The 14,364-nt window shown below is 48.5% G+C and overlaps 1 protein-coding gene across 1 annotated transcript in view; it reads left to right on the top strand.

Annotated features, from left to right (window-relative positions):
* The first annotated feature begins 1,703 nt into the window (after positions 1-1,703).
* LOC129699115 (solute carrier family 15 member 2-like) overlaps positions 1,704-14,364 on the top strand; it is a 74,990-nt gene continuing 62,329 nt past the window's right edge. The window contains exons 1-3 of the mRNA XM_055638782.1: positions 1,704-2,007; positions 2,828-2,871; positions 7,102-7,189. Of these exons, the coding sequence (XP_055494757.1) occupies positions 1,989-2,007; positions 2,828-2,871; positions 7,102-7,189 (151 nt within the window). The 5' untranslated portion in view covers positions 1,704-1,988. The remainder of the gene's footprint in view (positions 2,008-2,827; positions 2,872-7,101; positions 7,190-14,364) is intronic.

Here is a 14,364-nt window from a genome sequence, read left to right as displayed (position 1 = left end):
TGTCTCCACTCCTTCTTCCCCCCCCTTTCCTCCCCCTTTCCCCCCCCCATCTCCCCCCATTCTCCCCCCCCCTTCTTCCCCCCCCCTTCTCTCCCCCTTCTCTTCCCCTTCTCTCTCCCCTTCTCTTCCCCTTCTCTCTCCCTTCTCTCTCCTTCTCCCCTTCTCTCCCCCCTCCTCTCTCTCCCTCCCTCCCTCCCATCCTCTCTAAAGGACTTACCGTTCTCTGTCGCAGCCGTTTCCCTTCCTCTTCATCGTGCAGACAGCGCTCCCTCCGCTGACCCTGGCCCCCACCTTCGTGATGTGTGTGTGTGTGTGCGTGTGTGTGTGCATGTGCGTGTGCGTGTGCATGTGCGTGCGAGTGCGAGTGCGTGTGCGTGTGCGTGTGCGTGTGCGTGTGTGTGTGTGTGTGCGTGTGTGGCGTGTGTGGGTGTGCGTGTGTGTGTGCGTGTGCGTGTGCGTGTGCGTGTGTGTGCGTGTGTGTGTGCGTATGTGTGTGTGTGTGTGTGTGCGTGTGTGTGTGTGTGCGTGTGTGTGTGTGCGTGCGTGTGTGCGTGTGCGTGTGCGTGTGTGTGTGTGCGTGTGTGCGTGTGCGTGTGCGTGTGCGTGTGTGTGCGTGTGCGTGTGCGTGTGCATGTGTGCGTGTGCGTGTGTGTGTATGTGTGCGTGTGCGTGTGCGTGTGCGTGTGTGTGTGTGTGTGTGGTCAGCAGCAAACATCCTGTCGGATCTTTGGTCGGTAAATACAGCTCACGTTTCGGTCAAGGCTTTCCAGGCGAGTGACCAAAACCTCTGGCGACTCATGGAAACCTTGGGTCGCGGGTGAGGTCACCAGAGGTTTCCGTTCAGGTTTCCTAAGTGGGACAGGGGCATAACACTCCTACACACACTAGGGACAATTTACAATGCTGCAAAATAGTCAACAAACCTGCATGCCTCTGGAATGTGGGGGGAAACCAGAGCACCCGGGGAAAACCCACAAGGGTCACGGGGAGAACGTACAAACTCCGCACAGACAGCGCCCGTAGTCAGGATCGAACCCGGGCCCCTTGTGCCGTAGGGCAGCAGCTCTACCGCTGCGCCACCGTGCCAATCAGGTACGGGTGTCAGGGGTTATGGGGAGAAGGCAGGAGAATGGAGCTGAGAGGGAAAGGTAGTCCAGCCTCGATTGAATGGCGGAGTAGACGACTAGATGGGCCGAATGGCCTAATTCTGCTGCTAGAACTTATGAAAACTAGCCAAGTGTGGTCTGAAAGTGGAATGTGCTTCCCCCTCTCTCCTCCCCCCATTGATAGAACAAGACATATATGCAGCAGATATACCATACGATATGATAGATCTTTATTTATCTCAGGAGGGAAATTGATTTGCCAACAGCCATAAAAACACAAAATACATGTAATATGAAATTAAAGTGACGAGTAGAAAGGATTGGGAATGTGGAGGAGAATGGGGTTGAGATTTGGTGTCTATCTTCGGTTTGAACCAGTGGCATCTGCAGTTCCTTCCTACACAATATGCAGCGGGTCTGGGCTGAATTGTCATGGTGTGTGTGTGTGAACGTGGGTCTGAGAGAGGTCTCTGGGGCCAGCGTTGCAGTAGGCTGGGAGAGTACAGGCAGAGTTAACACCACACACACACACACACACACACACACACACACACACACACACACACACACACACACACACACACACACACACACACCGCCTTTACCGCTAGTCTCTCTCTCTCACTCACTGTCATTGGAAAGGGGTGTGTACATGTGTCTGCGTGTGGTCAAAGGTACACACACACACACAATAATCACTCAAACATGCCAGGTTCCCGGACGGCAGTGCACTTCACTCTCCCACCTTCAACGTGAAAGGCAAAAAATGAAATATTAACAAAAAACGTCGACCAAAACTGTGTGATTTGGGAACAGGCAGAGAGAAAGAGAGTGTGTGTGTGCTGGAACTTTTTTGAAAACATTTCCAAACTCTGTTCCGAAATGGCAAAGAAAAAAACAGGTATGTTGCTTTGGTCTCATTTCATTTGCCAACGCCAACTTTGTTTCTCTTATTTATATTTTTACCATGGCTTAATGTTGATACGTCTCGCCGGGGGTTATTTATAAAGGGGGTCTGTGGTTCATGTTACCGTTGTAAACATCTCTCTTTCTCTCTCTCCTCCTCCCTCCCCCTTCTCTATCTCTCCTCCCTCCTCCTCCCCCTCCTCTCTCTCCCCCCTCCTCCTCTCCCCCCCTCCTCCTCTCCCCCCCCCCTCTCCTGTCCCCCCTCTTCTGTCCCCCCTCTTCTGTCCCCCTCCTCCTCTCCCCCTCCTCCTCTCCCCCCTCCTCCTCTCCTCCTCCTCTCTCCCCCTCCTCTCCTCCCCCCACCTCCTCTCTCCACCCACCTCTCTCTCCCCTCCTTTCTCTCCCCTCTCTCCCCCCCCCTCTCCCCTCTCCCTCTCTCTCCTCCCATCTCTCTCTCTCCCCCACCTCTCTCTCTCTCTCCCTCACCTCTCTCTCTACCCCCTCTCTCTCTCTACCCCCCTCTCTCCCCCCATTTCTCTCTCTCCCCCACCTCTCTCTCTCTCCCCCCTTCTCTCACTCCCCCATCTCTATCTGCCCCACCTCTCTCCCCCCCCCCCACCTCTCTTCCCCCTCTCGTTCGTTCCCCCCCTCTCTCCTTCTCTCCCCCTCTCTCTCTCCCCCACATCTCTCTCCCCCACATCTCTCTCCCCCCACTTCTCTCTCCCCCTACTTCTCTCTCCCCCCCCCCTCCCCCCCCCCCCCCCCCCCCCCCCCCCTCTCCCCCTCTCTCCTCCTCCCCCTCCCCGCCAAAAAAGATGAGACTGAGAATGACCCGTGCTCCCCCAAGAAGCAGTCTCCGGTTAGTATGCATGAGGTGTATTTACAAGTAACGGTGATGAACCGTGGGTTGTGGGAGAGAAGGCAACTGCTGGATTCCCAGTTGGAAGCGCAATGTGTTGCTTTGCTGGTGTTTCTCAGACATGTCCACAGCTGACGTTGTCTACAGTGGAATGGAGCAGCCGCGGGCCACAGGTTCACAATGACTGGTTTTTTTGTTGGGTAAACACACCGATAATTTACATGTATTTATCGTAAACTATCGATGTGTTTGTGTGTGTGTGTTTGTGTGTGTGTTTGTGTGTTTGTGTTCATAGGTTCATAAGTGATAGGAGCAGAATTAGGCCGTTCGGCCCATCAAGCCAACTCCGCCATTAATCATGGCTGATCTATCTAGGGTTGCCAACTGTCCCGTAATAGCCGGGACATCCCGTATATTGGGCTATAAATTGGTTTGTCCCGTACGGGACCGCCCTTGTCCCGTATTTGACCGCTACTACTCGGGTCAAGGGGACTGTCGGGTCTGAGCGCCGCGTCCGGCCCCGCCTCACCCGTCCCGACGTAGTGCAGCCCGTGGAGTGCAGCAGCAGCAGCAGCAGCGCCTCGCCAGTGGCCCCGTCGGTCGGCAGCCGGGCCAGCTGTCTGACATTCAAACCTTCGCTTACCGCCGACATCACCACCACCCCTCCTCCTCATCGGTTCATGATTCGGACGGGGCGCCGGACTTTACGCACAACGTCGCGTGGGCCGAAACTCCGCAGCTGGCCCGCTGGCTGGGCTTTGTGTGCAGTCCAGCACCCGGGCCAACTCATCGTTCACCCAGCCACGGCCGAGTCAGTCAACGAATTGCCGTCGGGAATTTGTCCCGTATTTTGACCTTTTGCCCCTTATTTGGGAGTGAGAAAGTTGGCGACCCTCGACCTCTCTACCTCCTAACCCCATTCCCCTCCCCACACCCATATTAATCAAGAACCTATCTATCTCTGCCTTAAAATTATCCACTGACTTGGCCTCTACAGCCTTCTGTGGCAATGACTCCCATTGATTCACCACCCTCTGACTGAAGAAATTCCTCCTCATCTCCTTCCTAAAGGAACATCCTTTAAATCTGAGGCTATGAGGTGTGCGTGTGTGTGTGTGTGCGCGTGTGTGTGCAAAGCATAGTGATCAAAGGGAATGTCGAATGGCTCATTGTTAGCTGAGGGGAAGGTGACAACGAGGCATACAATTGTAAAAATGAACGAGGAGGACCAGTGGAACTAGTCAGAGAACCAGGATGGGGGAGTTGAGGGAGGGAAGCTAGAGATTTATTATAGATGCCTGCATTTGGTCCACATCCCTCCAAACCTTTCCTGCCAAGAGGTACAGAAGTGTGTAAACGCACACCTCCAGATTCAGGGCCAGTTTCTTCCCAGCTGTTATCAGGCACCTGAACCGTCCTCTCACCAACCAGAGAGCAGTCCTGAGCTGCCATCTCATAAGTTCATGTGATAGGTGTAGAAACAGGCCATTCGGCCCATCGAGTCTACTCCACCATTCAATCATGGCTGAACTATCTCTCCCTCCTAGCCCCATTCTCCTGCCTTCTCCCCATAACCCCTGACACCTGTACCTCTGACATCTACCCCATTGGAGACCTTGAACTATCTTTTATTCTCCGGAGATGCTGCCGGACCCACTGAGTGACTCCAGCAATTTGGGATGGAAACTGACCTGCCTGAAGAAGGGCCTCGACCCGAAACGTCACCCATTCCTTCCCTCCTGAGATGCTGCCTGTCCCGCTGAGTTACTCCAGCATTTTGTCTGTACCTATTTTAGTTGCACCAGAGATGCAGCCTAACCCACAGTAGAATTCTTACATGTTGCAGCTTTACGGGCACATCATCACATCAACACAATAAAAGAATATACAATAAATAAATGTACAATGTTTTACTAGTGTGGCACGGTGGTGCAGCGGTAGAGTTGCTGCCTTACAGCGCCAGAGACCCGGGTTCGATCCCGACTACGGGTGCTGTCTGTACGGAGTTTGTACGTTCTCCCCGTGACCTGCGTGGACTTTCTCCGAGGTCTTCGGTTTCTCCCACATTCCAGAGACATGCAGAGTTTTAGGTTCATTTGCTTCAATAAATTGAGCCTGGTGTGTGGGAAGGAACTGCAGAGGCTGGTTTACACCGAAGATAGACACAAAGTGCTGGATTAACTCAGCGGGACAGGCAGCATCTCTGGAGAGATGGAACGGGTGACGTTTTGGGTCAAGACCTTTCTTCAGACTGAGTGTCAGGAGAAAGGGAGACTGGAGATATGGAAGGCTCAGGTGTGAAAACAACAGATCAAAGCAGGCGATGGTCGAGGAAATATAGAATGGCTCATTGTTAGCTGAGGGGAAGGTGACAACGATCCATGCGGTCAGGAAAATTAATCAGGAGGACAGTGGAACCAAAGGTCCTACAGCGAGCAAGATAGATCACTCGACAAAAAAGACGTAGTACGGTCATGGGCAGATTCATGGGTAATTTTCGGCTCCATTTCCGTAACCGGCTTCCGTCTCCGCACCAAAGATCCCGTCGCGGAGCAAGGATACTAGTGCGGAGACGGCAGCCGGTTACGGAAACATCCTCGTAAAAATAAAAGTTATTTGGTAAAAATCTTCTCCTCATTTTCAGAATTATCATTTATTAACACAACCTGTTCCCCCACAACGTTGATTACACTGCGAGAGGGATAACCAAAGTCCGGTCCGGTTACTGAAATGGATGAAGAAAAGGCCCTCCGTTGCGTACTACACGTCAGCCCATTGCATTTAGCAGGAGCGGTCTATCTTGCTCCGCTATAGGATCTTTGGTGGAACTAGTCGGAGAACTAGGGTGGGGCAGGGACGGAGAGAAAGAGAGGGAGAGCAAGGGTTACTTGAAGTTAGAGATTCCAAAGATCACCGATTAGGTTGATAGTAGTTCAGGACTGCTCTCTGGTTGTGGTATGATGATTCAGTTGCCTGACAACAGCCAGGAGGCCACAGGTCTCATCGGTCACACTAGGCCTCGCTGCTCGTGTCACCACCGCTCAAAGAGTTGATGCGGGTGGTCTTCAGGTGCGGGGAGTCAGGGAATGGACAAATCTTTAGTTTAGTTTAGAGATACAACACGGAAACTGGCTCTTCGGCCTACCGAGTCCACACACTAACACGATCCTACACACACTAGGGACAATTTACATTTACGCCAAGCCAATTAACCTACAAACCTGTACGTCTTTGGAGTGTGGGAGGAAACCGAAGATCGCGAGGAAAACCCACGCAGGTCACGGGGAGAACGTACAAACTCCGTACAGACAGCACCCATGTTCAGGATCGAACCCAGGCCTCTGGCGCTGTAAGGTAGCAACTACCTCTGCGCCACTGTGCCACCCTAATGCGGAGTCTAAGAGGAGTTTGAGAAGATGATAGTTAAAAGTCAGAAATGTTGCTGCAGGAGTAGAGATTTACGTAAGTGTGTGGGGAGCGATTGTAATATGTGATTATAGTTCGACTTCCGTGGTCAAGCACGCAAACAGTCGCCTGGGTTGGCCGCCATCTTGGAAACAGTGGCAGTCGTAACGTAATGCAGTGCAGATGAGGAAAAACTCCCCAGAGAGTCGTGAATCTGTGGCGTTCTCTGCCACCGGAGGCAGTGGAGGCCAATTCACTGGATGTTTTCAAGAGAAAGTTAGATATAGCTCTTGGGGCTAACGGAATCAAGGGATATGTGGAGACAGCAGGAACGGGGTACTGATTGTGGATGATCAGCCATGATCATGTTGAATGGCGGTGCTGGCTCGGAAGGGCCAAATGGCCAACTCCTGCACCTATTGTGTTCAAGAAGGAACTGCAGATGCTGGAAGATCGAAGGTACACAAAATTGCTGGAGAAACTCAGTGGGTGCAGCAGCATCTATGGAGCGAAGAAAATAGGCGACGTTTCGGGCCGAAACCCTTCTTCAGACTGATGGGGGGTGGGAGGGGAGAAGGAAGGGAAAAGGGGAGGAGGAGGAGCCCGAGGGCGGGGGGATGGGAGGAGACAGCTCGAGGGTTAAGGGAGGGGAGGAGACAGCAAGGGCTAGCAAAATTGGGAGAATTCAACATTCATGCCATCAGGATGCAAGCTGCCCAGGCGGAGTATGAGGTGCTGTTCCTCCAATTTCCTGCACCTATTGTCTTTGTTTCTGTGTTTCTACGTCATTGCCTTTTAATAACAGTTTTCTTCTGCCTCCTGCAGCGACTGTGTGGAACCACCTACCCCCTCAGCATTACATTCGTGGTGGTGAACGAATTCTGTGAACGCTTCTCCTTCTATGGCATGAAAGGTGTGTTCCCGCTCAGTGCGGTTGTAGTTTGCAATTGTTTAGTTTAGAGATACAGAGCAGAATCAGGCCCTTCGGCCCATCGAGTCCGTACCGACTACCGATCCCCACCCGCTTGCACTACCCTACACACACACACACACACACACACACACACACACACACACACACACACACACACACACACACACACACACACACACACACACACACACACACACACACACACACACACACACACACACTAGGGATAATTTTGCAGTTTACAATTATACCAAGCCAATTAATCTGCAAACCTGCACTTCTTTGTAGTGTGGGGGGAATGGGAAGGTCTCGGAGAAAACCCACGCAGGCCACAGGGAGAACATACAAACTCTCTACTGACAAGCACCCGTGGTCAGGATCGAACCCGGGTTTCAGGCGCTGTAAATGGCCTGTCCCACTTTCACGACCTAATTCACGACCTCTAATGAGTTTGCCCTTGACTCATACTCGCAGCATGGTCGTCACGAGGTCGTAGGAGGTCGTCAGTAGGTCGTGATGCTGGTCGTAGGTACTCATGGCATCAAGTAGGTCGGGGCGTTTTTTCTAGCCTGATGTAAAATGTCCACGAGTAAAAAAGGTCGTGAATTAGGTCGTGGAAGTGAGACAGGCCCTTTAGGCAGCAACTCCACCGATGCGCCACCGTGCCGTTGTAGGAAGAAACCGCACATGCTGATTTTCAGAGAAGATAGACACAAAATGCTGGAGTAACTCGGTGAGACAGGCAGCTTCTCTGGAGAGAAGGGATAGTTGATATTTTGGGTCAGGATCATAATTTTTGCTGTGGGCAGGAGGATCAAGGGTGGGAACTTTGGAAAGGCCATCTGCATCTCCCAGTTGCTAACAATTTTTAACTTCCTTTTCCTGGTTAAATCTACCATTTCTTGACCCACTTATCTGATCAGATTCAGATTCAGATTCAGATTCAATTTTAATTGTCATTGTCAGTGTACAGTACTGAGACAACGAAATGCATTTAGCATCTCCCTGGAAGAGCGACATAGCAAATGATTTGAATAAATAATAATAAGTGTCCGGGGGGAAGGTGATTGGCAGTCACCGAGGTACGTTGTTGAGTAGAGTGACAGCCGCCGGGAAGAAGCTGTTCCTGGACCTGCTGGTCCGGCAACGGAGAGACCTGTAGCGCCTCCCAGGTGGTAGGAGGGTAAACAGTCCATGGTTGGGGTGAGAGCAGTCCTTGGCGATGCTGAGCGCCCTCCGCAGACAACGCTTGCTTTGGACAGACTCAATGGAGGGGAGCGAGGAACTGGTGATGCGTTGGGCAATTTTCAACACCCTCTGCAATGCCTTCCGGTCGGAGATCATCCAAACCTTGTTGTAATCTCTGATACATTTGCTTGCAAAAGTATTCATACCCCGTGGTTGTAACCTTTCCACATTTTGTCACGTTACAACCACAAACGTAAATGTATTTTATAGGGATTTTATATGATAGACCAACACAAAGTGGCGCATAATTGTGAAGTGGAAGGAAAATGATACATGGTTTTCAAATTTGTTTACAAATAAAAAACTGAAAAGTGTGGCGTGCAAAAATATTCAGCCCCCTTTACTCTGATACCCCTAAATAAAATCCAGTGCAACCAATTGCCTTCAGAAGTCACCTAATTAGTAAATAGAGTCCACTTATGTGTAATCTAATCTCAGTATAAATACAGCTGTTCTGTGAAGGCCTCAGAGGTTTGTTAGAGAACATTAGTGAACAAACAGCATCATGAAGCCCAAGGAACACACCAGACAGGTCAGGGATAAAGTTGTGGAGAAGTTTAAAGCAGGGTTAGGTTATAAAAAAATATTCCAAGCTTTGAACATCTCACAGAGCACTGTTCAATCCATCATCCGAAAATGGAAAGAGTATGGCACAACTGCAAACCTACCAAGACATGGCTGTCCACCTAAACTGACAGGCCGGGCAAGGAGAGTGTAGATCAGAGAAGCAGCCAAGAGTCCCATGGTAACTCTGGAGGAGCTGCAGGGATCCACAGCTCATGTGGGAGAATCTGTCCACAGGACAACTATTAGTCGTGCACTCCACAAATCGGGCCTTTATGGAAGAGTGGCAAGAAGAAAGCCATTGTTGAAAAAAAGCCATAAGAAGTCCCGTTTGCAGTTTGCCACAAGCCATGTGGGGGACACAGCAAACATGTGGAGGAAGGTGCTCTGGTCAGATGAGACCAAAATTGAAGTTATTGGCCTAAATGCAAAATGCTATGTGTGGCAGAAAACTAACACTGCACATCACCCTGAACACACCATCCCCACTGTGAAACATGGTGGTGGCAGCATCATGCTGTGGGGATGCTTTTCTTCAGCAGGGACAGGGAAGCTGGTCAGAGTTGATGGGAAGATTGATGGAGCCAAATACAGGGCAATCTTGGAAGAAAACCTGTTAGAGTCTGCAAAAGACTTGAGACTGGGGCGGAGGTTCACCTTCCAGCAGGACAACGACCATAAACATACAGCCAGAGCTACAATGGAATGGTTTAGATCAAAGCATATCCATGTGTTAGAATGGCCCAGTCAAAGTCCAGACCTAAATCCAATTGAGAATCTCTGGCAAGACTTGAAAATTGCTGTTCACAGACGCTCTCCATCCAATCTGACTGAGCATGAGCTATTTTGCAAAGAAGAATGGGCAAAGATTTCAGTCTCTAGATGTGCAAAGCTGGTAAGACATGCCCCAAAAGACTTACAGCTGTAATTGCAGCGAAAGGTGTAGCAATGTTACAACATTTTGGGATTTTAAAAATCAAGTCTGCAATTTATCCCATCAGATAAAGCATAAAAATAAGTTTAATTTGACACCTAATTCACTTTCATATCTCAAGTATTAAAAAAGTTATGGCCATTTTCATACTCGGAAATTAGCATCTTGTTCCCTATTGATTTTCTATGGACATAACAAAAAAGCTGTGATCATTGAACAGTCAAAAGCCCATAACTTTCTTAATAATTAAGAGAACTGAATGAAATTTTCAGTTATCATAGATTGAAGCATTCTGAAACAAATATAAAATAATTTTACTTGGATGACCGGAAATTAAAGCATATAATTAGTGAGTTACCTAATTGTAGCTAATTCCAAACTTCAATTACTAGATCTAAACATCTATCCATTTCTTAATAAATGATTAACATTTTTAAATAGCCTATGTCCAAATAATATTCACAAACAATTCACAATAAAACATGATTTTTAAATCTCATTGACATTAATTTATAGGCCAAATGGAAGGAATTTAGTGTTTAATTGCTGTAAATTAATGTCCATTTAAATCAGCTTTCTAGTGGGTTCCTGTGAACGCGCTGGTTTAGAACGTTCACATTGCGGTGGATTTGTGCCCTCAAATGCCCAGAAAAATACTGCGGGATATAATGGGCCCAAAATTAGCTACTCGCAACATTAAACTTTGTATAAAGGGATCTTAAGAAGCCCTTTTCACCTTCTGTTGTCCCCTGTATGAGATCCGGCCCGTTGTCGGCGGTCGGGGGTTTAGAGGTTAATTTTTAACCTACTATAACAATTAAGGAAAGCCCTTAAAACTAATAATATCTCAAGCGAGGGAATCTTCCAGCGATTTTTCGTTAATAATTAACTAGGCTGAAAAACCTCGATTTGAACAGCCTAGGGAAAATCGCGTTTTAAACCCGCCCCCCTCTAAACGGCGCCAAAATCGCGCACACGGGCTGGGACAGATTTTCAGCGACGCTTCAGGTACGTTTTGCAACATTCCTAAAAGGTGGTTCTACAAAGTATTGATTCATGGGGGCTGAATACTTTTGACGCCACACTTTTCAGTTTTTTATTTGTAAACAAATTTGAAAACCATGTATCATTTTCCTTCCACTTCACAATTATGCACCACTTTGTGTTGGTCTATCACATAAGATCCCAATAAAATACATTTACGTTTGTGGTTGTAACGTGACAAAATGTGGAAAAGTTCAAGGGGTATGAAAACTTTTGCAAGCCACTGTATATTGATTCACTGTCCACTACACCGCCAGTTCTGGTGTCATACGTTTGGACATTCATAAGTGATAGGAGAAGAATTAGGCCATTCGGTCCATCAAGCCTACTCCCCCATTCAATCATGGCTGATCTATCTTTCCCTCTCAACCCCATTCTCCTGCCTCCTCCTCATTACCCATGACCCCCTGCAAATATACAAACCATTTTAACAACATCGTCATCCAAATTGTTACCTGAGATAGAAACATAGAAAATAGGTGCAGGAGTAGGCCATTCGGCCCTTCGAACCTGCACCGCCATTCAATATGATCATGGCTGATCATTCAACTCAGTATCCTGTACCTGCCTTCTCTCCATACCCTCAGCCATGATCATATTGAATGGCGGTGCAGGCTCGAAGGGCCGAATGGCCTACTCCTGCACCTAATTTCTATGTTTCTATGTTTCTATGTAACCTTTTCGCATAATGGGCGGTGGGTGTATGGAACGAGCTGTCGGAGGAAGTAGTTGAGGCAGAGACTATCGCAACCGAAGGAGTAATTTATGTTTTGCCTAGCGACTGTTGGCATATTATATTATTTTGTCTAGATATATCTTGTAGTATTATTTTGGACACTTGGGGGCGATCATTAGATGCACAGGGTTGTGTATATATAAGGGCATAGGGGACAGGAAGAGGCAGGTACAGGGAGGGAGAGCATAGAGTCCTCGCCAGCCCAGGGACAGAGCAGCCAGCTACAACTTGCATGCAGCATAAGGAAAACCTGGTTCGTCCATCATTTTATTTGTACAACTGCTTCAATAAACAACCAACTAAACAGGAAGTAACGACTGGAAGATCTGTTCTACTGGGTCTGCGTGAGATCACTCCTCCTGTACCTGGAGAACAATGGCAACTGGAAAAGAGGACACTGGAAAAGTCGGAAATTTGCCATTTGCAGCAACGTTTAAGAAAAACATTTAGACAGGTACATGGATGTGACCGGTTTAGAGGGATACGGGCCAAACGCAGGCAGGTGAGACCAGTGTAGATGGGACATGCTGGTCGGTTGTGGGTAGGTTGGGCCTGTTCCCACACGGTATGACTCCATGACTTCACAATTCACAACTCTTTATACCAGTCTCACACCTGTTATTCTTATCTCTGACCTTTGTTCCAACAATATGCTGATCGAAACCTCCCTCTTGCCTGTGTCCACCTATTGCCTGTGTCCACCTGTGTCTGGCCTCTCCCCTCTTCCAGATTTCTTCTCCCCTCCCCCACACAATCAGGCTGAAGAAGGGTACACAAAAAAGCTGGAGAAACTCAGCGGGTGCAGCAGCATCTATGGAGCGAAGGAAATAGGCAACGTTTCGGGCCGAAACCCTTCTTCAGGCTGAAGAAGGGTCCTGACCTGAAATGCTGCCCTTCCATGTCCTCCAGAGATGCTGCCTGACCTAAGTTACTCCAGCACTTTGTGTCTTTTTGTGTATTAACCAGCATCTACAGTTTCAACATTCTGGAGAATTTTCTTTGCACCCGACCATTGCTTTCTAACTGCACACAATATTAACCGATGATTTATAAAGTTATTGCAAGATCTCCCTCCTATTGTAGTCTATACCTATTGTGTCGCCTTTCAATGCCGTTATAAGGGCGGCACGGTGGCGCAGCAGTAGAGTTGCTGCCTGACAGCGTTTGCAACATCGGTGACCTGGATTCGATCCCGACTACAAATGCTGTCTGTACGGAGTTTGTACGATCCCCCCGTGACCGCGTGGTTTTCTCAGAGATCTTCGGTTTCATCCCACTCTCCAAAGACGCACAGGTTTGTAGATAAATTGGCTTGGTATAAATGTAAATTGGGATGTACAGTGTGGAAGCAGACCATATGGATCAACGGCTCACACAGACCAACATGTCCCACCTGCACCAGTCCCACCTGCTTACATTTGGCCCATATCCCTGTAAACCTGCCCTATCCATGGACCTGTCTAAATGAGAAGAAATGCTGTTAGTTTGCCTGGGCGAATGAAGGCGTGCATCAGAATGGCGACTTCACCATCATGCTACCACACTCGGGAACCCTTGGAGTGGAATCCCCTTTAGCACCAACTACTCCGTAATCAAATAATACAGATTACTAGTCATAGAATCCAGGACCAGAGGCCACAGCCTCAGAATAAAGGGACGTACCTTTAGAAAGGAGATGAGGAGGAATTTCTTTAGTCAGAGGGTGGTGAATCTGTGGAAATCATTGCCACAGGAGGCTGTGGAGGAGGCCAAGTCAATGGATATATATAAGGAGGAGATTGATAGATTGGTGTGTCAAATTAGCCCTCTGTCTAAATGTCTCTCAAACGTTGCAATAGTATCTGCCTCAACTACCTCCTCTGGCAGCTCGTTCCATACACCCTGGATAGGCCGAGATAGTGTGGATGAGGAGAGGATGTTTCCACTAGTGGGAGAGTCCAGGACTAGAGGTCACAGCCTCAGAATAAAAGGGCGTTCCTTTACGAAGGAGATGAGGAGGAATATCCTTAGCCGGAGGGTGGTGAATCTGTGGAATTCATTGCCACGGAACGATGTGGAGGAGGCCAAGTCAGTGGATATTTTTAAAGCAGAGACAGACAGATTCATGATCTGGAATTCTCTGCCACAGAAGGTAGTTGAGGCCAGTTCATTGGTTATATATAAGAGGGAGTTAGATGTGGCCCCTGTGGCTAAAGGGATCAGGGGGTATGGAGAGAAGGCAGGTACGGGATACTGAGTTGGATGATCAGCCATGATCATATTGAATGGCGGTGCAGGCTTGAAGGGCCGAATGGCCTACTCCTGCACCTATTTTCTATGTTTCTATGTACGGGTGTCAAGGATGATGGGGAGAAGGCAGGAGAATGGTGTTAGGAGGAAGAGATAGATCAGCCATGATTGAGTGGCGGAGTGGACTTGATGGGTCGAATGACCTAACTCAGCTCCTAGAACGTATGAACATTTTTTTTAAATTGTTTTTTTTAATTGTTTATTTTTTTTAAAGAGGGACAGTGCATATTAATAAACATTTACATGTTAATATATGCACGATTATAGCCAATAGCTAATTTTCATCTTTAGGATAGGCATATGGATGAGAAGGGAATGGAGGGTTATGGTATGAGTGCA

The sequence above is a fragment of the Leucoraja erinacea genome, chromosome 7 (genome assembly GCF_028641065.1).
Source record: "Leucoraja erinacea ecotype New England chromosome 7, Leri_hhj_1, whole genome shotgun sequence".
NCBI classification, from domain to species: Eukaryota; Metazoa; Chordata; class Chondrichthyes; order Rajiformes; family Rajidae; genus Leucoraja; species Leucoraja erinaceus.
This window is presented reverse-complemented; position numbering and strand designations above follow the sequence as displayed.